General features: G+C 38.4%; 1 protein-coding gene across 17 annotated transcripts in view; it reads left to right on the top strand.

The window, feature by feature from the left end:
• MCTP2 (multiple C2 and transmembrane domain containing 2) overlaps window positions 1-24,735 on the top strand; it is a 155,009-nt gene that overhangs the window by 91,367 nt on the left and 38,907 nt on the right. For 16 of the 17 annotated variants that reach the window (XM_068695706.1, XM_068695708.1, XM_068695705.1 and 13 more), the window contains 5 exons: window positions 2,925-3,027; window positions 5,375-5,477; window positions 14,670-14,771; window positions 15,767-15,841; window positions 16,643-16,762. In XM_068695706.1, the coding sequence (XP_068551807.1) occupies window positions 2,925-3,027; window positions 5,375-5,477; window positions 14,670-14,771; window positions 15,767-15,841; window positions 16,643-16,762 (503 nt within the window). Of the gene's footprint in view, window positions 1-2,924; window positions 3,028-5,374; window positions 5,478-14,669; window positions 14,772-15,766; window positions 15,842-16,642; window positions 16,763-17,237; window positions 17,371-24,735 lie in introns of those variants that run through there. The other variant, XM_068695719.1, reaches the window with a different exon arrangement.

The raw sequence follows: 24,735 nt of genomic DNA, 5'->3' as shown, positions 1-24,735 counted from the left end.
ATTCTGGAGACCTTTTAATTCCCCTCTGTATTTTGCAGCAGCGTATAATTCACAGACACAACATTGTGTGTTGTGTATTTGCTGACATAGTCTTTTTTTTTTCTTTTTTTTTTTTTTAAGATAACTTGTTGAAAAAGGCAGGGAAGATGCTAGAGAGAAAATGCAAAATAGGAGAACATTGTTCCTAGAATAAGGACCAAAGATACTATTAACCATGATACTATTTCAGTTTCAATTCACTGCTTAGCCCTGTATGTGAAGAAAAGGTTACTGCAGATACTAGTATTTTTAAAAACTGAAGAACTTGATTTGAAAACAAAAAAACCCTGCCAATAAGTAAAGGTGGTTTGTGCAGATGTTGTATCACAGCAAAGCAGAACTTTTGTCAAATGACAAGGCTAGGGACATCTAGAAATAGGTGCATTTTCAATCCAGACACTGTTGATGGAAAGAACAGAGCCTGGGCGATTGGAAAACTTGACTGATGCTAATGCAGTTGCAGTCAATGCAGTTGATGGATTTGGCCCCCTTTCCCTCAGTACTTCGACAGGAGCATGTGGGTGGATAATGAACATTGGAAGACACACACAGGTTCCTGATTCTGCAATTCGAAGACTTTTCATATGGAGTATGTGACATACATTCCTTGTGCATAGCAGAGAATGAAATTCTGCTTAAGTAAAAGGTTACTCAGTCTGTCATTATATTCAAAATAACCCAGGCTTTGAGCCTGATTCATGAAGCAAATGACAAATTGTTTTTCAATGGCAGTGCTGAAAATATCCTAGTATTATGCTGTAATAGACCCACCAAATTGCAAAAGGATGCAGCCATTTTAGGTAAAAATAGCATAATTTCTGATCGTGAAATGAGAGACATAAAGATTAATTATCTGTTCTGAGCCATTCATAAATGATTAGTGCAGCAATTACGGGTTTCCATAATAGAGCCCTCCTAGAGCAGTGCCATATTTCCTGCATTGCCAGGGAGACTGCTCAGATTTATTGTTATTGATAAAAGTAAATTCAAAGTCCAGCTAAAAATCTGATAAAGGAATAATTGTGGAGATGACAAGGGGTGTGAAGATTTCCAAGGGTTAACAGGAGAGCCATCTGAGCAGGTGGAGTTCCCTCCTTGTCCTGTCCCACAGCGGTCACAGGTCTAGGGTACGTAAACTGCAGACCAGTCATCTCACGAGAAGTGTTATTCCACCTTTATAGCTTGTTATTTACTCCCATAATAAATATTAGACTTTGGTGCGATTAGGGTTTCTGTTGTCAGTTAATACATATTGGCACTACAGATTTTAATTGCAAGTTCTTATCCTACTGTTATAATAGTTATCAGAAAAAATCATAGTTTCTGCTTTGATTCTGAACAGTGATTCTGAAAATCCATACTTTAACATTTGATGTAAATTTTAGGTGATATTCCGTGCAGAGATATAGCAGATATGTAGAAGCTCTTCAGCCACAGCTAGCCCAGGCTGAGCCTTCCATACTTTTATATTCCTAGATAATAGTTTTGTTGACATGAAAATGACTTTTTCTGCTTTGTTGGATGTTTGCTGTGTACGCATGAGAGTTCTTCTCAAACACTGCATTTGCTCACTGACCAAAAAATAGCATTCAGAATACCAAATTATACAGTGGGATTGTTTTTGGCATATACCAGTTTGCATTTCAAGCAGTTTCTCTGAAGGGCTGCTTATTGGGGAATGGGCATGTAAGCTGAAAGGGAGAAGACAAATAGATTCTAGTAATATACATGGTTTTTAAAGTTTACCAATATTGACTAGTTAATATCCACTGTTTACATACTGAAAAGATTCCATTTTATTCTATAAACTTCTTCTTATTATAAGAACCTTAAAATGTCTGCATTAATAATACCAAAAATAAAGATGAAGAAAACAAAAGCTTTTGCTTAAATATTGTTTTTTGTCTGCTGTCGAAATCCCTGCATTGCTGGCATACTTAGTTGCACGCATGAAAGTCAGGCTGGAGTGTCTGTGTCTGAGTTATGCATGAACACTGAAGTTGAGATTAAGTCAGATGTTGAGCCAGACACACTGATAAAAGGAACTCTGTTCATGCTGGAAACTGCTGAGCTGTGTTAAGTTGTGAAGGCTAGAAATTCATGTAATGAGTTATCAAAAAAAACCAAAACGAATTAGCAAACATGTCTTCATCACAACAGGTTCCATCCATGCTAGCATTCTCCTTTTGAGAGCTAGTTTGTTTTGATTTTGTTTTTTTGTTTGTTTTAAGTTCTTTACCTGGTTCACACCTGAATTCTCCAGTTGGTTCTTCAGTAGATGGGTTTCATTTAAGCTGTGATGCTGTGTAGGGTATGCATAGCTTCAAGAACTTGCTCATGTTGAACTGACTTGCGAAATGCTGCTGATACAGACACAATGCCGTGCTTCTTTTTCATGGTGTGGGTACTTAATCCTCTGTTCAACTGGAGAAGACCGTAAACTCTAAGCAGAGGATTAAACAACTGTAACTGAAGCCCTGGCACTTACCTGGGTGAGGATGACAGTGCTGCTTTCATAATGTTGTCTGAGTAGTTATCAACTAGAGCAGATTTTTCTTGCTATAAAGATTTAGAGATTATTCACTGTAAGCTTCATATTTCAAGTATTCAAGTGAAGTCACCTGAATGAATTATAAGGTAAGTGTTACTGTTTCCAGGACTGAAGATGCATTGGTGATATTGTTTAGCAAGTCATTCCAACAGTGGGAGACAGTTTCCAATCGTAGTAATGGGTCTTATTCTTATTTGGTCAGTCACTTCCACAGCTGTACTGCAAAGAAAGAGTATGCATGCTAACTACAGTAACTGGTCCATTATTTATTTATTTATTTATTTATTTATTTATTTATTTATTTATTTTTAATTTCACTGTGATCTTTCCTTAGGTAAAAGTGATCCTTTCTGTGTATTGGAGCTGGGAAATGACAGTCTTCAAACACACACTGTTTACAAGAACCTCAACCCAGAGTGGAACAAAGTTTTCACATTGTAAGTAGATTGGTTTTGAAAACATGCTGAAATGCCAAACAGTTAGCAGTTTATCTACAAAAGCTATTGACTTTGGAAAAATACAAAGGTCAAGTTTAAGATATGTCATTTTTTCATAGTCAGAAGAGGATGTTGGAGAAATATCAAATATAACTCAATTAAAGCATTTGCCTTTTACTAGTTCTTGCATGGAGTTTATTAATAGAAGTCATTAAAAGAAGAATTACTGTGATATTTATAGGAAGAATCATGACTAGACATAATGGAGTCATATCTGGATCTAAGAGATAATATAACAGAAAGTGGAGACCAGATACTCACGCCTACATTTTCCATAATTTAAAATAAAATGTTTCATTGAACCATGGTAAAATACCTCATTTAATTTGTAAGCAAGCAGAAAATTAGAGCTCACGTTGTTCCTGTTATATCTTATGAATTTAAACTAGTCAAAGATTGCTTAACCCAAATAAGAAGCTTAGATTTTAAAGGTAATTAAAGGGTGCATTTTTAGGGTGACTTCATTAGTAACAAAAAGTGACAGTTATTGGCAGTGAAATTTGTCTTCTCTTATGCTGACAAAGATTTTTGTGAATAGCTGAGTGGGATAAATGTCTCCAAGATTATAGTAGTCTGTGGAAAAGAAGGCAAATGTGAGGGCTAGCAGTTGAACATTTATGACATTTACACCTGTCCGTTGGAAGAACAGTTTGAGAATCACAGACTTCTTGCAAAAACAACATTCCAAAACACTTAGCTGAATGTGAACGCAATAAAAAGTATCTGATCCCTTTGATAGAAGTACTTTGCTGGATTTCTGTTTAATTCATGCATGCAGCTGAATGCATGTCTCTTGGAGTCCTTTTCTTTCTCTGTCTGTTCTCAAGAAGCTTCCACTCATCATTGTTTATTCTGAGGTTGTGCCAACAGATGAGACTTTTTGGATGTTCAGCCAATAAAATAAACCTATTAAGAATCCAAAATAATTTTTTTAAGAAACATTTTGTTTCTGTATTTCCTGAGGGTCCCAGAAATGTCAGCTGTGGACTTTCACTAACTTTCTTACTGATGTTGCACAGCTACTCTAAGCACTAAATCCACAGAGCCAGTCAGGCGCTCACAACTCTGTTCAGATTTTTGACTTTTCTTTAATTGAGATCAAACACCTTAAAAGCTGTTGATGATCTAGATTTCTTTTGGAGCAGAGTGGATTGTTCTGAATCCATTTCAGCTTGAGCATTCAGTACTACCAGAGAGCCCTTCCCACTGTATTCAGATTTTCTGCAACACGCTTACCTATATGGCACATCTTAAGAAATATTTTATATCACTGGTAGCTATATTGTGTGGAAAATTGTAATGGCTTGTAGAGGAATATGGACAGTTGCTGAAGGAAGGGGTTTTTGATGTAATTTAATGACAGTGTCTCGTAAATAGCACATATCATGGTAGTTTGGCTGCTACCAGCAGGTCACGTTGAAGACCATGCTGTGGCTGCTAGCTGGAGGGACAACCAGGTGGCTTTTAGGTCCTGACTGTGCTTCACGAGAACCCACAACATGGTGTCACAAGCGGAGGGCCCAGGAGCAAAACTGCTCTGAAATAGCCTTCTGGATAGAGTGGTTGCACTCTGTTAAATAACAGACGCACTATATACCAAGTGCCTTTTTCTTTAATTCTAGCACATGGGAAAAGGAAAAGAGATAATGAATGCATCTCATAAGTCATCTCTGGTTACCCAGGATTTTTCAGGCATGCATATAACTTTTCTCAAATGAGGCTCTGATTTATTAACAATCTGATAAATAGTCAGGATTGAGTGCCTGCCGCCACGTTGGTCAAGCGTTTGCACTGAATGGAACACAAATATTGTACGTTTGGCCTTTAATTAAGGTTGTTAGATTTTTTTAAGTAATTGGTTTTGCTAGTATGTTAAGAGGAAAATAATAGCTCAAGTCAAATGAAATTATATAAGGTTTGTTTCATGAATTATTTTTCTTGTATACTTACTGTCCTGAAGCCTAGTTTTGAATTCAGCCCTGGATAATCTTGGTGACCAGTTTTTTCTGTTTGAGAGCGGAATTCTACACTCTTAAAATCTACATCAGTGCACAGAAAATGTCACTGGTAGTTGTTATTTTCTTCACCTAGTTATGTGACTACGACACAAGGGGAAAGCTTGGGGAATACCCATCATTTGATTCAATTTTTTGGAATTTAATTAAATGCTAGTTTTATACTCCAAGGTAATACAAACTTAATTAGTAAAACAGTGTTCTCAGATCTTTGTGGAGAAGACTGTGCATGTATATCGAATATCATTTTTCGTCTGTGCTTTTCATTACAGCCCTATTAAAGATATTCATGATGTTCTGGAAGTGACAGTATTTGATGAAGATGGAGATAAACCCCCTGATTTTCTTGGAAAAGTTGCCATCCCTTTGCTGTCTGTAAGTTACTTTTGCCACGTATATCACTCAAACATTGGGAGCAACTTGCATTTCTTTTCCCCTCTGTACAAAGCAACACAGATTTGGGGATAAACAGGTTTTGTGATCTATATGTGCCTTAGTTGGCAGTGTTTATAGTCCTTCCTAACGTAACAATCATTGCCAACCCATTTTAGTAGAAATTCGGTTGATTGGAAAGAAAATTGCTGAAGTGTCTGTACTTCATCAGTGCTATATGCTGTATAGGTCTGAAAACATAATTGAGTTGTTCTGTATGTTTCCACATCATCTTCCGAAGGTAACGTTTTATGCATGCCTTTGTTCTGTCTTGCTTCTTTTTGCTCCAAGAAAGTAATTGCACATCACAGTAGGATTGACTAGAGATAGCTGTTGTTATTGGCACAGCTGAATAAAATTACCTAAAAGGGGTGTTTTCTACTCCACAGTGCTTTTAAAGACTGGTGGCTTTTGTTCTGTAAACAAATATGTGAAGAGTGAACGCTACCATGGGAGTATAAAATCAAAACTGGAAACAAAGCAAGCTCAGGGGAAAGTGGTTGCTCTGGAGATTAAGGAGAGTTAAAGCTTTTTCAGAAATGGCCAAAAAAGGCCAGGCTAAAGAGAAGGGAACATGAAAGGGTCATTAAAAGACATTAATAGAAAAATGGGGAAAAGCAGCTTTGTGTTCGGTAAGACTGATTTAATTTGGAACAAGGCTGGTAATAATAGAGTAAGTAAACCAGATCAAGAGGATGTAAACAAGTCTGTGTGTGTATTTGCAGTATCACAGAAGATTCTGGTAAATTTTGCAGTAAAGTTTGGGAATAACTTTCTAGACTCTGGCTTTTGTTAAATCAATTAGGTGGGGTGAAAGGCCTCACGGGACCCTTGTGTTCATATCATTCCAGTTGTTGTGTAAGCACATGTTTAACCTCAAGCATGGGGTTTCCCTTGAGTTTTGAGGAATCAGCGTTTTGTAGATGGTTCGCAATGGGGAGGAGGCGGTGTGACAGGTATTTATGCAGCGAGTACTGTGTCGAGCCCTGTACGAACATTCACGCTTGCAATGTATAACATGATGTGAGTGATGCATGTAGTAGTGTGAACCTTTTGGTAATGCACAGTGTGATGCTGTGGGTAATAGCTCTCTTGAATAGGCTGCCGGTGAATCCTGATTGAAATTATAGAGCACAAAATTGCAGTATTGTTTAGAAGCATCCCTGTGAAAGCATATTCACCTCTGCAGAAAGGCTGGTATACATCTCATATTTAAGACAAGAGTTTTTGAGTCTTAAAGGTGGGCGGCTGCAGCAAAGGCTGTATTGTGGTAACAGGTTAGTGGGGTCCATCCTTGCAGTGTCTGGAGAAATGGGAGATTTCTAGAGAGAAAGCAAAGTCCCGTTAAATCAAAGTGGACCATATAAGCCCCTCAGGGTCAGCTGAGAAATAAATGGGCACAGCTTAGGTAAGGCCAATCAAGATCAGAGAAGGGAAGTTGAACTACAAATATTTGGTGTTTCCAAACAAATAATGAACTGCCCAGAAAGCTCTTAAACCATTTTAGAGAATATGATACCACATTAAAGAATGCTTTATAGTGGTAAAGAAATAAGGTAATGTGCTCCAGTTTTGTTATTATTTTGTTTAAATATGTATATATCTTGTGCATGCAAGTTAAAAGCAGTGTGGCTTCTGAATCTCCTCAGGAAAGTGTGTTTATTTTCATCCACCATGTGCTCTTTCCGAGCTGTTCTGGAGTCCAGAATGTGGGCACCCTGGGATTTGGGGATAAGATATGTGTAAACTGCAGGAGAGGCTGTGGGATAAATACTGAGATTTTGTTGCCTCAGTGCCGCACTTGAAAAGCAGTCCCAGGCAGAGCTGCTAACCCCACCAGTACACCTGCATGGTGGCCTGACTGGAGTCACTGTAAATCTGTAAATTTAAAAAAAAAAAAAAAATAATAATTAAAAATAAAATAAAACCTCTGTTTTAGGACTTTATAAAACAGCCTGAGTCTCCAATGGGGGAGAAGCCAGTTCAGTGTGGTACATGTGTGCATTTGATGTGAACATACCTGCGTTTAAGCTGCCATGTGCTCTGCAGTACTCCTCTCCGTGCCTTGTACTGTGTGTTTTCTTTTTTTTGTTTTTTTTTTTTTTTTTTGAGGCTGGGGATATTTTAGACTGTTTATCTATTTTAGTGGCTTCAGTTGTCAATATCTCCAGTTTTAGAACAATATTAAAGTCAGTTTGGCATGAAGGATGATTTGATGTTTACAGGGAGGAAAACTCTTAACATCTTTTATTCCATTTTTGATCACTTTGTTAATTTTTCCCAAAGTCCTCATATCTCTGATGTTACTGGAAGAGAGTGGCTGGAGCAGCTGCTCTCCTGCAGATCCAGTGCTTGCCAAATGGTCTGCATGATCGGCAGCAGGCTGTGTGGGCTCACAGTGAGAAGATGTTAGATTTGGATTTTCTGTTGATTTTATAGGCATTTGTCAAGTATCCCTTAGGAAGCATGTAACAAGGCAGAGGAGGGGAGTGCATGTGTGTGGTAATGTCCAAACTCTATTCAGCATAGGTTTTTTGTCCAAAGTTTGAGACAAAAAAAAAATAAAAATTGTTTATGCTTTCCCTTGCCAACTGATTTTCTTCCTTCCCATCCAAACTTCTCTGCCTTCTATTTCAGTCAAATCTAGTGTAAATATCTCTGCTTCTGATTAAAAACATTTTGCACCTATTAACTTACTCTGCTCAGACAGAGAATTGCAATTTTCTAAGCACTTTTTCTTGAAATGGGTATTTCAATGTATGTTGTGATTTTCACTATAAATTTGAATGTATCCTTTTGAGCCATTTAGATAAATATACTGAAAGAGAACAATAGTTAAAGACTCAAAGAAGCCTCACAAATCATACAGGTTTAATTCCTCTTTGGTAGTCAGGTGAAATATTTGGCTAAATTCTCTTTTGAAAATAGAAGTTCATTTTCCCCCGTCCTCCTGATATAGCTAAAAAATGCATCAGTTTGAGTTGTAAGCTGTCAGCACATGAAGTAAGTTTACTTCAGGAATTGTTCATGGATGACTACATTTTCTTAATAAAAAATAGCCTTGAGTAGATTATATGTTGAAGGGATATGAAGAGTTTAATTTGATGGAGAACTTTGCTTTAAATGTGTCCAGAAGTCTTGCACTGGCATTTTGCAAACATGCACACACTTTCATCATTACTTTAACATTAAGACATAGATAATATTAATGCACAAAAATTCTTGGATGGTGATATTAGGTTCATGCTTTCCATTCACCCTTGACTGTGATGTAGGTTTATGGTATGCAACAAGTAATAAATGTAAAAAGACTAGGCAACACAAGAAAAACTTTAAAGTGTCAGGTGATGAATAAAACTTAACATTCTTTTAACTGGCATGATGAAACAATATTGGATGACTGCATTATTTGCTTTGCTTCTCATACAGCTCTACTAATATATGCTGCAGACACATTGATTTTGATAGCATTACACAGAATTTGTAATTTTCTCTATTTGCAGGTAGGTGGGGGATAGAGAGAGAGTGAAGTAGTGATTTGCCTTTTGCTATTTCAGGAAGATGAATTACAAATCCAGGGACTGCATCTTACTTTTCCATGTTAATCAACCTGTTGCATTTTTTTCTTCTGCCTTTCTTTGTCAAACTACTATACTCCTCTAAAGCATGTATAAGAGACCTCATTTCAACAAAATGGAGCACTGTATTGCCAAAGGAGACCTGTAGAGTCAGGCTTGCCTAAGTTTTGGGCAAGAGAGGTTGCTTTCTCAGAAAATGGGTGATGAGAGGGAAGACTGCATACACCACTGAACAGATCAGCCCTCTGTGTTAGAAATGAGGATGATACTGGGAAATGGGGAAGAAAGGCAAAAACTTCATTGCTTCACGAAAGGGGTTTAGTAGGTTTAGAGATCTTGTAGGTTTTAGGGGACTTGAACTAATTATCAGATAAGTCCTTTCCATCTCTGTGTTCATTTGTGCTCTAGATTTTACTGAAAGCAACCATGTTTTCCCTTTTTAAGGTTCCATCTTTTTTGTTTTACTTCAGGAGACACCTATCTCCTAGAAGGCTGCAAGTTAGTGGAGGCATGGAAGCTTATGTGCTTCAATAATTTTGAAAGCAGGGTATATCAAATATCTTTATGTAGACCTTTGAGTGAAGAGTTGTATTGCAGACTGGAATGTTTTTATCTGCTGAATTATCAGCTCAGATTAGACTTCAGCCGTAACCCTTTTTTTCAGAAAACAGGAAGAGGTCTCTGAAATGTTTTCAAGTGCCAAGCAAGGTTGGCAGCCGATGATACAGTGAAAACAACTAGCACGACTTTTGCAAGCTAAATTATCTAAAACATGGCCTGGACTCAGAGAACAGGCAGCTGCCAATTGTGATTACTTAGCACTTGACCATAAGTGTATGGCCTTTTGCAGGAGAAAGCTTTAGAGTTTGAGAGAACAGTGAAAATGCTGCACTTCTATCACACAGGTAGTTATGGAGGGGGTTGTCTGTTCTGATTTTTACCCCTCTCATGAACCAGAAATTTTAGAATGCTGGTAAAAAAACAAAAACAAACAAACAAAAAAAAAAAACACAAACAAAAAGAAAAGAAACACCTCTTCCAGAGAAAAGGACACCATGTTTCTGGAATGAAATATTCTGCTTTGACCATGTATTTCTCATTGAAAATTGTATTGACAGGGGAATGTCTTTTTTTGAGTACCACTTGAGATCCTGGCCTCAGTGGCTTGTGCTCCTGGGGCTTTCAACATCTCTTCATGCTGCCTGAAAGCCCGTGACTGTCTGCTTTCAAATAATCAGCTCTGTACACATTTAGTCTTTGGACATCAACCCTATGCCAAGATTCCACATTTCCATTTTACTTTGGATCCTACAGAAGGTTATTAAAAGTGAAGTGTTTGGGGCAAAGAGTTTGGGATGAATGAATAGATTTTTCGTATAAAAATCTAATCAACATACATTACAAGCCTGAGGAGAAACAAAAAACTCTTTCTTCTTGTCCAGGTGGATCAAATATGTGCTTTGCTTTCATCTTTTCTTGGGGAAATATGTCCTTTGATAAGAGTAGGTGTGTGTCTATTACAAGACAGCTTTATGTTATTCAGGGTGAATGGTATGACATTGTGCATCAGCAATGAGCTCAAGCAGGAATATCAGGGGTCCCAAATGCTTCAGATGAATTACCCTTGGAGAGTAGCCATTACCCTTTCCGCACGTCATGGGTGTTGATGTACAGAGGTTTAACCCAGCATTGTTCTGTCAGGTCATCAATATATGACACTGAATCTGCATCAAAGCTGGATACAGAGTGAAGTTTTCTTAAAATCAATGTAAAAAAAAAAGCCACTAAACCATATTTCTTTGAGACAAGAGCAATGAAAAAACACCCTTTGCTGCGTAAGGGTCCTGTCTTCTCAGTGTTTTGTGTCATATCAATCTCAGCTTTCGCTATTTCATTAAAATTCCCAAGCGGTCAGAAGGTTGTTGCTTAATAGATTTAGCATTGGCTGGCTACATCAATACTGTGTTTAGTCACATTTGTTTTACTGGGGACATCTGTGGGAAGAGTTTAGCAAATATATTCATTCACTTGAAAGGAACCCGGTGCACTTTGGGCCTTGACTGTGCTGCAGTCTCATGCACCTGAACGTTTCCTTCCAGCTGGAAGGAAGGCAAGGCAAGTTGAAGCACTGCCAGAGGTTGCCTCTGTCTGAAGTGCACAAAGAATTTAGCTTTTCTTCCAGCTGATGATTTCCTTCACATGGTTCTGTATAGACTGTAGTACAGAAGGAAGTGTGAATTGCTCTGTTAAAAGATTGATATTTTGTCTTTCTGAGTTGCTTCAGAATATGGGAATGCCCCAAATATCAAAAATTCCCATGGGATAAAAATGGTGACTTTTTCTGATAGCAACCTTGCACAATGAAGCATGTGGGGTGGGTGCTGGTGTCCTCATGTTAATCAAGTGGTTATGGACAGTCTTGGTTGTTGATTGAGCCCCGGTATGTTGTGTGCTATTAATAAGCTTTCATAGAATGCAGTCATCAGTATTCCATGAATTTGTATATACAATCATTAATAAAGGAATTATATTGATAATGTTTCTTCAAGGTTCTAACCTGTAGGTATTTTCACTTTTAATTTTAATATTCTTTTGCATTCCATAGTTTATCTTTTTAGATAAGTATAGGTAAATATTAACAGTAAAAAGGTAACTTATTTTAGACACAACTATCAGGACTATTCGTTGGGTGAAGTTTGAGTGAGATCAGTTATGTAGTGAAAGATGTTTGGGTGATAGAAGAAATTTGATCTTTCTGAATTTAGGTTCGTTCTAGGACCCTAGCCCAAGCTGCAACATTTGCTCACCTTTTCTACAGTTGGAGAGAACATTTAAGCAGTCTTTGCAAATAGCAGAGACAGGGGAAAAGTACCCAGAGAGGAGAAAGAAATGGATCCAAAATGAAATTAATATGACTGTCTGCCTTTTGAGATAGAGGAAAATGTTGAACAGAATCTGAACTCTGGACTAAGAACAGAATACAATGAAAATGTAGTATATGAAAAGCTATTTTGGATATTTTCTTCTGGGCACAGTTGAGACATGCCACTGATCTAATCTCCATGCAGTCTTGGATGTTAGTATTGCCCTACACCTTGCTGAACCACACTGGTTTAGCACGTTGCCAAAACTCTGAGAGAGACTTTTGTTTCAATTTTTCAAGGTCTTTTCTTTTTGTCCAAATGAAAATGCAGTGGAGAAATGCCATGAGAAAGAAACAAAGAGATGTTTTCTCGTGCTTTTTTTTTTTTTTTTTTAATCCTGAAGGTCAAAAGCTAGATCTGTATGAATGTTTAGTCTTAGACTGAGTTATAATTGCATATCTTTTACTAGACAAGTCAAACATTTTGAAATAAGGATGCCAAATGGAGCTGACTGCAAAAGTGGATCTGCACTGCTATATTTTCTGCCCTGTCCAATTTAAAAATAACAGCAACAATAACAACACCATTTTAAAAAAACTTCCAAGCAAACGCCCATTTTCAAATGGAAATTTGGAGATGGAAATTTTGTTGCTGATTTGAAAGTTACTGTATGAACACATCTATAGGCACCCCCAAATGTTTGATTCAGGTCCAGTTGGGCAAATTAAAAATATCCAAATTGAGAAACATTTTTTTGAATGCCGAATGCTGTGTTGCTAGACCTTCTCAGTAGTGACAGCATCGCTAAGATGTCTTTCCTGGTTGGCTGTGCTCTTGAAAGATGTAGGTAAAAAATATATTCAGATTAAAACACGTTCTTACCACCAAAGGAATTCATCACAAGGATGAAACCCTGTGAGAAATGTTTGTAACCAAAATACGCAGAAATTCAGTCACCAAATTCGTAAGTGTGGAGAATCCAGAATTATGATGTTATGATATGTGCCTGGACTCTTGCATCTCTGCAGAAACACTGCTGGGTATAACTCACGGCAATTTTCAGTTTGGAAAATTAAATGAAGTCTTCAATTTAGAAACATTTTTTTTTTTTCTTTTAAAACTATTTTTGCACTTGCTTGGGGTAGGGATGGATTTGGTAGGGGGAATTGTTGAAGAAGTAGAAAACTAGAATCCTTTCTGACAGGCAGACTATTTTATGTGGTAGTTAGTCCGAGAACCCTCTGATGTCAGTCTATCCTAAAAATGGGGCTAGGCACTTCAGCAGATTTGCTGCTTTGAGACTGCAGGTTATCTGAATAATTTTTTGCCTGCTACTTTCTTGGCAGCATCCTTTGCCTCCAACCCTTTGTGTTCTCTTGCAGTGAAAGCAGAGGAGATTCACGATCAGTTTAATACAATGCCTGTTATTATTGCTATTATTAAATAGACCTTGCAAATGGCTGGGTAACTCCCAGCATCCAGTTAAGCAAAGATTTGGATGAGAACACAGTAAAAGCTGGAGTTCCTGTTTGGACACCTCTGAGGATGCAAACTTGGTCTTTATGAGAGCCCTCTTCCCTTTCAACTGTTAGCCAGGAAAGCCATCTATGCTTTGACTAGCTAATTGGTACAGAAAGGGTGGAGCAACATAGGGAAGGAAAGTGACCTTTCCCTTGTCATGTGAAATCACTTGGTTCCCATTATAGCTTTTTTTTTTTTTCCCTTACTCATTTCTGCCATGGTTTATATGAGTACCTCTTCTAAATGCCAGAGCAGCAATAGCCGTTTTAAATATGGTTGCAATTTCATGCCCCCAAATTTCCTCCGTTATCTTTAATCTTTGATCATTACAGTCCCTGAATGTAGCTTTTTGGTAAGCTGCAGTTTTTTATGTTACTGCTGTTTAGAATTAACTGGTCTGCTTCCTAAAAAGCCAAATGTTTAATCAATACATATCCTACTGTGTATAATAAATACATTTCTGCCATCACTTTTTGAAGAGAGAATGCTTTTGATTTGAGCCAAATAGTTTACAAAATGGTTAGGGAGTTTTTTTGGTGGTGTTGTTGTTTTTATAGACATTTAATGTGATAGGGCCAACCGGCAGATTAGAGCATAGAAATTGTATTGAAATTCAGGAGTGGGGTGGGGGGAGAAGTCTTTTACATGAATTTGTTCATTTTGAACATTTGTTACATAAACATTCACTCCACTTAAGCTGATTAATTTCTTTGGATTATATTCATTTCCTGGGTAATAATTTGACAACCTTGCAATAAACTAAGCATTAAGAAGTGGGTTCATGTACTGGAGCGTGCAGTAGGTAGGCAAGTTGTTGTGTCTCTTTCTGAACTTTGGAAGAAAAATTCCATTTTCAACCTGTAATAACGGAGGCTGATTACTTCCCATCAACTCACTGGCTTCCAGGGCAGAATTTTCAAACTGGTTATTGCGTGCGCTGCTCTACTATAAAGTACAAGGTCTGTAAATTAAAGTTGGACCATAAGAGATTTAATCTGCAATTTTATAGGTCTCTAATCCAATGGTCATTTTGTATTTCAGACTCTGAGTATATTATCAGGGTTTGGGGAGGATTTTTGTGCCTGAGTGTTTTTTTTTTTTTAGTAGTGTCTTTTAAAATTGTGAATTACAGATGGGAAAATATTGATGCTTTTTCTCCCCCCAAACTATAGATCAGAAACGGTAAACAAAGTTGTTACACGCTGAAGAATAAAGACTTGGAACGTGCTTCAAAAGGAGTAATTTACTTGGAGCTGGATGTCCTATTTAATCCTGTAAGTTAAAATATTTTCTCTTTGCTTATCATTTGTGTAAGGAATGGGGGGGAAATGTATGGGAGGGGGGTAATTGATCCTTTAAAACCAGTAGCCAAGCAAGTAAAGTTCCGTCCTAACTGCATTGGGGTCACGGAGGCCTGTTTCATACCATGGGTGAGGAGGTATTGGCACATCATACTGTGACAGCCCATCTAGGTGGATAGGACAATTCAGAGGCGCGTTAGGACTTAGAGTGACCACAGGCATCTTAGGAAGGAGGTGTCAATTACCGTGCACCAGGGCTTCATTTGCAGCAGCCAAAAAAGGGCTTAATGTTTAGATTATTATATGTTACTTTTAACACCTACTTCCTCCCCAAAAAGCTGACCCACAATGTTCTCTTCCCAGGGTGTTGACAGGAAAATTAATGAGGCATATACATGCTGCACTTAGTTTTTTAGGTGGCTGAGTCAGTCTCAATTGCTTTTGCCCTCCAGCCTTTACTGAATAGAATCCTATTTATTAAGGCCATTGTGGGCTGTACTGCTGCTCTGCTTTTGCTGGCCCTGTGGTGCGGTGAGGTTGGTCAACCAAAATCTGGGGAGCAGGGCTGCTGCCAAGTGTCGGGCAGAGAAGTTCAAGGTTCTTACACCTACAGTGAATGTGTAGGATTTAAAATATTTATTTCAATTCCTCTGTAAGATGTCCCCTTGGTTTCTTTCACTGCGCTTCTGAATGCCCCTGAAGTGAGTTCAGCCTTGCCCAGTTTAACTCTTGCAGACTCCTGTGAATTAAGGATTGCATGTGCATGATGGAGTGGGCCCCTGGATCAAGGGGCATCACAAGTTTGGGGGTACTGTTTGTGTTGTCACTGCTCTTCAGGTCAACAGATATGTGCCAGGGTTGCAGAGGGTGTCACTGTGTATACCTGGCAGCTCCTCATAAATCATGCACAGGATGAAAAGAGAAAGATCCCGAAATAATGAATTAAAAAGTATGATTTTTTTTTTAAGGTAAAAGCAAGTATTAGAACATTCAAGCCCCGAGAAAAGCGTTTCACTGAAGAGAACTGCAAATTTTCTAAGAAGGTAAAGATTGTCTCTGGGCTAAGCTCTTGTTTGTTTTGGAAAGTTTTGAGTTGCTGTAGTATGGTTGCAAGAACAAAACCTATTTAAGCATAAAACACAACACATGTAAATTCTGTGTATTTCTGCGTATGTTTAAAGGCTTGTTTGTGTTAACGCAGAATTGCTTTCTGATCTAGTTTGCATCAGTAGTTTTGCTTTGTGCTTCAGAATAGGGAAAATGATTGTTGTAGATGTTGCACAGTTCACAGCACCTAAAGTAAAACATAAGCTGTATTCCTTTCTTTGGAAACGAGAATTTAGGTCTAAGTTAGCTAGTTAAAATATCCATAGGATTCCAGAATGATAGCTATTATTCTTTTTAAAATAAAGGTGATCGATAATAAGGCTAAAATTCACATTTATTTCTATGGACTAATCCAAAACACATAGAGAAGAGGTTCTGTGTTTGGATTAAATTATTTTGAGCCCTTCTCCTCAGACACTGCTGTACTATGAAAATTGAAAGGGAGCAAAGATAGGTTTCTGTTACTGTTCTATTTAGTTTTGGCGTCAAGAGGTGGTTTTTTTTTTTTTTTTTTTTTTTTTTTTCCTGAGGGATAAGGAAAATCTGGAAGGTATGGGTGTAATCAGAAAGCAGACAGGAGCTGGAGAGTGTCTCTGAAATAGAAGCTTTATTTGTAATATGTGCCCTGGCATGCATTTGTAGCTTAAATTATCCCTGTTTCTGAAGCAATTGTAGGATATTAGAGTGTTTGATTAAACACCTCTTCTCCTCCCCTCCTCCCACTCAATATTTATCAGATCTTATCGAGAAATGTTGATCGTGTGAAAAAAATCACTATGGCAATATGGAATACAATACAATTCCTTCAGAGCTGCTTTCTCTGGGAGTCCACAGTAAAGAGCATGATAGCATTTGTGGTAAGTGGATTTCTTCTTTTATTGCATGAGGCTAAGTGATATAAGATATCGAGTGTTACCGTGCCTTCCTTTCCACCAGCGTAAAGCCATTTATCGTTTACTGTTATTGGTATTTTGTAGCTACATGGCTGCAGGGTGTACAGATTTCAATGGCAGCCAGGCCAGTGTTTGGCCTGCTGGACATGGAAATTAGACCTTCAGAAATAGTCTTTTTTTTTTTTTTTTTGGCTTGGTTCAGAGGCTTTTGCTGACCTGTGCTCAGGACACCTGAGTCAGTGTGCTTGGTGACACCACCCTGTGAAGGTTTGAACATGTGACTGTTCTGGACCTTTTTAGAGCTTGGAAATTGGATGTTAGGAAAGGAGGGAGGTTGTAGCAAAGAGGGTGGATACCAACTGCAGGGAGATATCTTTGATTTGCATGATGCACCGAGCTAATGGTTGCTTTCCCATCTGTCTTCCCTTGCAATGGGGAGGTATTTAGCTACAGGTTATCAGTGTCTGCTTTGCATGCTGCCACCCCAGAGTACGCTACATGTCCTTGTGGCACAGAAGCTCTGCTGACGTCACCAGTTACAAATTTATTCCCCTGACCATCACAATACATTACTTTTTTTTTTTTTTCCCCTTTAAAAGCAAGGAAAAAAAAAAAAAGGAAAGCCTGGTCAGTGTGATCTCCCCTCTGCAAACAAAAACCCAAGTTCTTCACCTGCCTGTCCCACTTTTCAGTCTTCTCCTTTTTCCTCTTGGTAGTAAATACCCCATTTGCAGTTTTTTCATAATCCACTCAAGCACAAAAAGGTTTTGCCTGGTTTTTATTCCGCGGTGTGACATTTTCTTCATGCTTGAAATGTTTGGCATGCCATTAAAGGTTGCAAAATCATTTTGTGGTGGTCCAGTATGCAAAAAGAAAGGTGTTTTTTGGTTTGTTTGTTTGTTTGTTTTTTAGTGTTGATTAAGCAAAATAGCAGCCACATCTTCAAGATTTCTCCTCCTTTTACTGTCTGTGAATTATAAATCACTTAAAGGCTCTTTTGAGGAAAACACTTCACAGTGTATTTGCTACAGATAAGTAAAGTGATTGAAAGAAAATCAGAGCAAAGATGGAGAAGCTGTCTTTCACCCTGCAGATTAGAGGGATGATGTGCACGTAAGAGTAGGTAGGATGAGAGGGTCTTTTCTGTGTATTTTTTTCCTGCTTTTGTTCAAAGCTTATTTAGATCATATCTAGCATTAATGGTTCAAGAGCTGCTGACTAGTACCTTGAAGTGTTTTCTCTACTGAAGAACAGAGATGCTAACTGATACGCTGTAGGATGCACACTAAAGATGCTAACTGATACACTGTAGGATGCATACTGAAAGTGCTAAGAGGAAGAAAACCTAAATCAACTTCACCTTGCCCTTTAGGCCTTTAAGATGATGTTTTTCTTGAAACACATGGAGTTGCTATGCATGCATATTTGTTTGCAATATTGGCAGCTCTCAAATCCTCTTTGTATGGCATGTAGGAGAGCGGAGTCCCTGGTACCTCACTAAAGCAGGTATGTGGCTGTTCAAGGGAGCTGTATGGTTGTGCGCAAGGGAATTGTACGGTTGTGCACACTGTGCTGGAAAGAGGCAGGGAAGTAAAATCCCAGCGCCAACATCCTGCCATCACCATTAAGCAGGAATCTAAGCACGTGCTTAAAAGATTTGCTCAATTAGGAAACAAAATACTTGTGAAGTTATAGCTCTGAAGTTCAGTTTTCTAAACTTGGGAAAAGTTTGTAAGTGGTAGAGAGGCATAAAAAAAAAAAAAAGGTGGGCAAGTGAGTCCGTAGAAAAAGGAATTGTTTCCAGGTGAAAACTAAGATGAACAAAAAGACAGAAGGTTACAAATTACAGATGTTAACATCTTTACTGGGTAACATAATGCTCCCGGTTTGCTACAGAAAGTCAGTAGTGGGACAGGAATAAAAATACATGACTAAGAATAAAAGAGCAGATTTCTTCTACGAACCAAAAGTGAAGTGTATTTGATTTTTCCCACATGGAAATAATTCCACTCAGGCATTTATAATGAAGTGCTAATTCTCTATCTCTCACTATTTCCAGTATGTGTGTTCATAATTGTGAAAATATGTACACAGCGTGATAGGTGCAGCATCTGTACTGCCCTGCCCTGCACTTGTACTCCACTCTTAACAGTTTAAATAAAAGGTGTATAAAATAGTATTGTTTTAAAATCATCTTTCCCCAGAAAATAACATCTATATGTCTTCAGTACCTGGCTTTGAAAAAGCTTAACTTGTCCAATATTTGTCCTTGCTAACATCCCACTTGTATCTGACATTCAAAACTAGAGGCAGGGAAAATGCACAAAGCTCCTCACGCATGTGAACCTTATTTTCTTAAGCTATCAAACTAAAAACACCACCAGATGGAAGAAAATATTTTTAAGAGATCATCAGAGCATTGCAATAGGCAAGGACGCAGACTCTTACACCTTCCTGTTTTAGTCTTTATTACAGTGTACCTCCCTCCCCATTAGTGCTGACAGCTTGCAAGTGTGACAAGGACATTTGCTGCTACTTCTGGGTGCGCAAGAGAAAAAGGACAGAGGAAACAGGACAGTGCAGGCAGGACACAAGTGAATGAGAAAAATGCTGTCACCATGTTTTTCTTACAAGATGCATCATCCCAAGCTTTTTTTAGTTTGTGAGAGCAGGCAGTCAAAGAACTTGAGTATGTGTTGTTTTTTTCCTCTGGTATAGAAATGAAATCATACTTTTCATCGGCATTTTCAGGTTTAGAGGTTTTAGGTGTTGGAAATAGGGTTGAGTGATGTGAGGAAAAAAGCTAAAATTCACTTTCAGTGAGGCTTGCCCTGTGCACAAAGGAATTAGTGTGAGTTGTGTTACACAAGTGCTAGGGTAAACGTGGTGGGTCAGAGGAAAGTCACATGTAGGCTTCCTGGATTATTTATCTTGTAGACTTTATCGTTGCTCTGGTACAAAAATAATAATAATAATAGAAAACAAAACAAAACACAATACACTGATAGACATTGTGTGTACCTGAGAATATTAGCATGTGTGGGAATTGTTGCTTATAGTGTTATCCTGGGAGAGATCTTAAGTCTTTGTCCATGTACTCTTCTCCTTCTAGTCTACGAACATACCCCTTGAAAAGGGCTTTATTTTGAACATCCTCAAAAGCATCCCATAATATATCTCTTTATAGATGTTCTTGTGTGCCTGACAATTTCCATATCCTACCCTGAACAATTTGCTCCCAGTTTCCAGAGCAAATATTGTGGTTTTAGCCTCATCCTCATCACTCCTTCCTTTTGTCACACCTTTCTTCATTGAGACATTGCTTCCACGTTATGTTAATGGTGTCCAGAAAGCTGCGTGGTGAAATGTGCCTAAGGGAACGTCTGCTTACAAGTTGTCTTGTGTATCTGATAATAAGCTGTTTGTTTTTCCCCCTCGTGCATATGAAAACTTATATTACCTTTCTAGTGTGCTTTTAAGCTGAATTTCTACTTCTCCCTTCCACATGCATGCTCTCCCTGCCTCCCCTGCTCCCTCTCTCACCAAATCAGTTGTGGAAGTTAAATCCATAATAAGAACTGAATCGTTCCTACTGCACAATATGTATTTTAAAAATATTTTAAAAGTTAATTTTAGTCACAGAATGATTTTCATGAGGAATTATGCATCATTGCACATTGTGCTTGTGATTTTATACAACATAATTACACCTTCTATTGACAGTTTTCCTCTGCATTAATGGTAATTATGTCATTTAATGAAATTACAGTAATTGCATTAAAAAAAATCTATAATCTGGTGCAAATTAAAAGAATATATCGACTGGAATTCTTACTATCGTATTTTTTTGTAAAGTTTGCATGATAGCCACAAGACATTGACAGGATCAGGCAAATGATGGGAAACCAGCCACCATCGCACCTCCAGCGTGACTGGCAGCGCTCGCTGCTGGTGTGCTTCAGGGTCCCTGCACACAAACCCACGCCAGCATCCCTCATTTTTACTGGCAGCGTGTCCCCCTGCATCAGGTTCAGGTCTCTGCAAAGCAAGGCTGCTGCCAGGGTGGGTACAGGTGGGAGCAGTTTTTCAGGCTCTATCCTAGCTGGCAGCCAGACAACGAATGCAGCATGGGCAGTATTTATTTTATTTTGCAGTGATGTTGCAGGGGGGCTGATAATTCTTTTAAGATGGATTAGTACCAGGAGGAAAACATGATGACACAACTTAATGTAGTCAAAATGTGGAGTTTCTGATCAAAATGCCTGTAGTTATTGAATACTGGGCAGCAGGGAAAACAAGTGTGGGATTATTTTGGAGCTGTTTGGGCTTCCCAAAAAGCCAGCTGATGGAAGAGCAGGAAAGCCCTGGGGTTTCTGGATACTCAGCAGAGCTGCTGGGAGTTGTGGATACAGCAGCAAACCCAAACTTAAGCTTTTGAGCTCCTTGCTGCAGAGGTGGGATTTTGGCACCCTTCTCTGGTTCAGAGCTCCAAAGCTTTTTGTAAATCCTGAAAGAGCTGGAGAATGCCCCCTTTTTTTGTTGCTGGGCTCTTGGAACATGGGAACTGGAAGTTGTGAGGAGTCATGGGGTGAAGTGGGTGAAGCTGCTCTTTGCCGGTTTGCTTCAGCCCTAATCTAGGATAGCAGGGAGAGAGAGTTGAGCCCATGAACTGTGCAGCCCATGAACTTCTGGGCATCTCTCCTTATTACAAGATTTAATATGCAGCCACTTAAGCTTGTGATATGAGAGCTGGATCTGAGCCCAGCTGAACTCATCTCATAGAGGAGACACCAACTATTTCACTAGACGTGAATAATTTTTAATCCCTGTTGAGCTGGGCTATATTAATACTGACGATTTAAAGACAAAAGGCCATTACCTTGTTGACAATGTCCTCTAAAATCACTAATTACACATCAGTAAGAGGGAAATGTCGTTGTGTCGTCCCCCCCTGGAAAGATGTTTAACTCAAAATCTAAGCCTTCTGGAGTTAACATGGAATAAGTCTTCCATTCTGCATGTGGACAACCATCTTCATGTTTTGCCTAGACTTTTCTAAGCAAAGCAAAATGTTCCAGCCCTGTTTGTACTGAATGTAATTCAACACTGGCCATGACAAAAAAAAATGCTGGTAAAACATCCAGTTTAACTCATGTTGTTTTGAAACACAGTGGTATTTTATTTATTTAATCTTTTATTTATTTATTTAATCTTTTATTTATTTATTTATTTATTTTTTGGTGGGAAGGGAGTTTTAGATCAATAAAAGGAAGTGTTTGGGGCAAAAGTTTTACAGGGAACATGTGCAATCTATGGAGAAATGAAAACAATGAAATCTGAACAATTTAGGATAGATACCAAGTCGCCAATCATCTCTTGGACCTCTGGCCAACCAAACAGAGGGATAGAAGATAAGTTTCAGTGACACTTTACTTCTGAATTACCAGTAGATGGTAACATTTCTCCTACAGGGAGAGGGAGGAAGATGCTCTTTCACATGAGCTCCTGTATTTCTTCTTATTTGCCCTGTGAATTTTGAAGAAGCAGTTCTCTGATACAAAGCACAAACCGCCCCACCATTACTACATGTGTAACTGATGAGAAGGGTATAGTCTTTATTTCTCCTTTTTTTATCCTCATAGCTGAAGATGAAATATAAATCATTGTTCCCAAACTAGTTGGGAACAGCATTAAAGTAATGGTAGATTAAAATGCCTCCACATTAAAAAGCTAAATAAAATGAATAGATGTAATCCTAAAGAGAGAAGAATGAGTATTCTTCAAACACTGAATAGGGAACTTGGAAAAAGAAAAAGCTTAAAAAAAAAAAAAAAGTATTAATGCAAAAGAGATGGTCCTCACTTCCGCTTTACTGTAGAGCTTTTGCTGAGGGCTTTTCTCAGCCCATTTGTAGCTTATGCTTTGCTGCAGTTTTAAAGAAGCAATCGGAAAAGAGATGAATGCAGTCCCTTTTTAAATAGGAAAGCTGAGAAATAGCACTCTGATGAAAAAATAATAATAAAAAAAAACATATTTAAGACTAGAGCTAGCACTGGAAGAGCAGTCAGAGGCAGTGTTTTGAGAATTTGGCCTAGTAACTAATTCTTCAGAGTCCCTAACATTTCCTCTGCTCTTTGCCTCTGTAAATCCCTGGCAAAGTCACATCTTTAAAAATTATTGTCTTGAACTCCTGTGAAAAGGCTGGATCAGAGGTATGTTTTTATTTCAAGCTATTATATCCCTGTAAAAGCATTTTTCTAATGACAGAGGAAACGTTTACATCCTGCTTCCTCCACGTTGCTCATGCCACTGCCTGTGAAAATTCAACATTGTGCATGCAAAGCCGTTCTGAGCACGTTACCTGACACATGCAAGTAACTGCTTGGATGAGAAACAGGCTTCTCTGGGCAATTAAAGGAGATGGTTTTGCCCTTCTCCCGGCAATTTTACATTTCCAGTATTATTCTTTTGTGGTTGAGGGGAATATGATTTAAGCTTGAGATTCTGGGCTTTGCTTTGCTGCAGCAGTTAAAATTCCTGGAATAGCAACAGTAATATTGATGATGCTGAGAGACACACAGCAAAGTAAACACATGTTATTTCCAGCTCTTTAAAAAATGCAAGAACAAACAAGGACAAAGTTAATAGGGAAATAACCACTTAGAAGCTTGACAACACTATAAACAAGGCTGAAAAAAACAAAGTTTGAAGCATTGGAGCCAGAGTGAGATAGAGCATAGCAGTGACTGATACCCAGATCCTTTTTGCACTCTAAAAAGGCTAGGTGGTCTTAATGTTTCTAGCTCAGGAGTTCAAGGATTTGCTTTTTTACCAGTGAAACGTTCCAGAACAAAACAAAAACAACAACAGTTTTGCATCTGAGGAATAATAGTTTTTTTTCCTCTGGGCCTGCTTAACAAGGCATGCTGTAAAGTGAGTCCCTTGCTTTTGGGGTTGAGGAGCTTCGATAGCAATGCCTTGTGTGCTGTGCATGCATCACATAGGAGCAATTCACTCAGCCTGGGTAATGAGACCCCCAAGCCCCTGTCTCTCACTCTTTTTGTAATTGCATTGCATTGTTTTTACTTGATGAATAAAATCTTTGAATATGTCAGTTGCATGTGCTAGACGTTACAGGGTGTTCAGGTAAAAGCCCAATTCTGCCAGAAGAAGAGCGTTTGTATGGTTGGTCAGTGGGAGTGCAGACTGTATGAAGGCATTCAATAAAGAATTAATGAAATGAGTAAGAAATTCAGCTTTGTTATGGGGCGTACAGATATATCCTTAAGAGGCACATAGAAGGTGCCTGTATTAACATATAAATATCTAGCTATCTGTCTAGACCTGGGTTAGAAGTGTATATATATATACACACATATATATAGTGTATGTATATAAAAGCGTGTATATACATATATAGTTTTAATCTGTTTGGCTAATGGCAGCTCACAAAGCCAACCCCAAATGAGCAAACATTTTTGTTTTAGGAAAAAAAAAAAAAAGTAAAAATGGCCCTTTATAGCTAAAACCTGAACTAAATGCATCTGAAAACAATTCTGACTGGCTTTCTGCTCGAGTTGTGACCTGTTGGAGAACTCTGCTCAGCGCTTGCGTTTCCAGCTAATTTGATATTGCCTTTTTTGTGGCTGAAGCTTTGTCATTTGTTTCTAAGCTGTCATTTTTATTAGTCTCCCTGGCTGATCTTTTTGGGCTCTCGTCAGGTGGTGTATGTTCTCCATTGTCTGCCTGGTCTTGGCAAGCTGTAGGTCCTTTTATTGCCATATGACGTGGGCGTGCTTGCAGCAGTAGCCTGTAATTATACCCACCACAGGTGACAGTTACAAGAGAGCTTTGGTAATAATTTTAGCAGCCTGATCTGATGTTTATGAAGAGAGAACCCTCTTTGTGGTCTGGCTGGAGTTTGCTATATTGTATTG

Source organism: Anas acuta, chromosome 12 (genome assembly GCF_963932015.1).
Source record: "Anas acuta chromosome 12, bAnaAcu1.1, whole genome shotgun sequence".
Lineage (NCBI taxonomy): Eukaryota > Metazoa > Chordata > Aves > Anseriformes > Anatidae > Anas > Anas acuta.
This window is presented reverse-complemented; position numbering and strand designations above follow the sequence as displayed.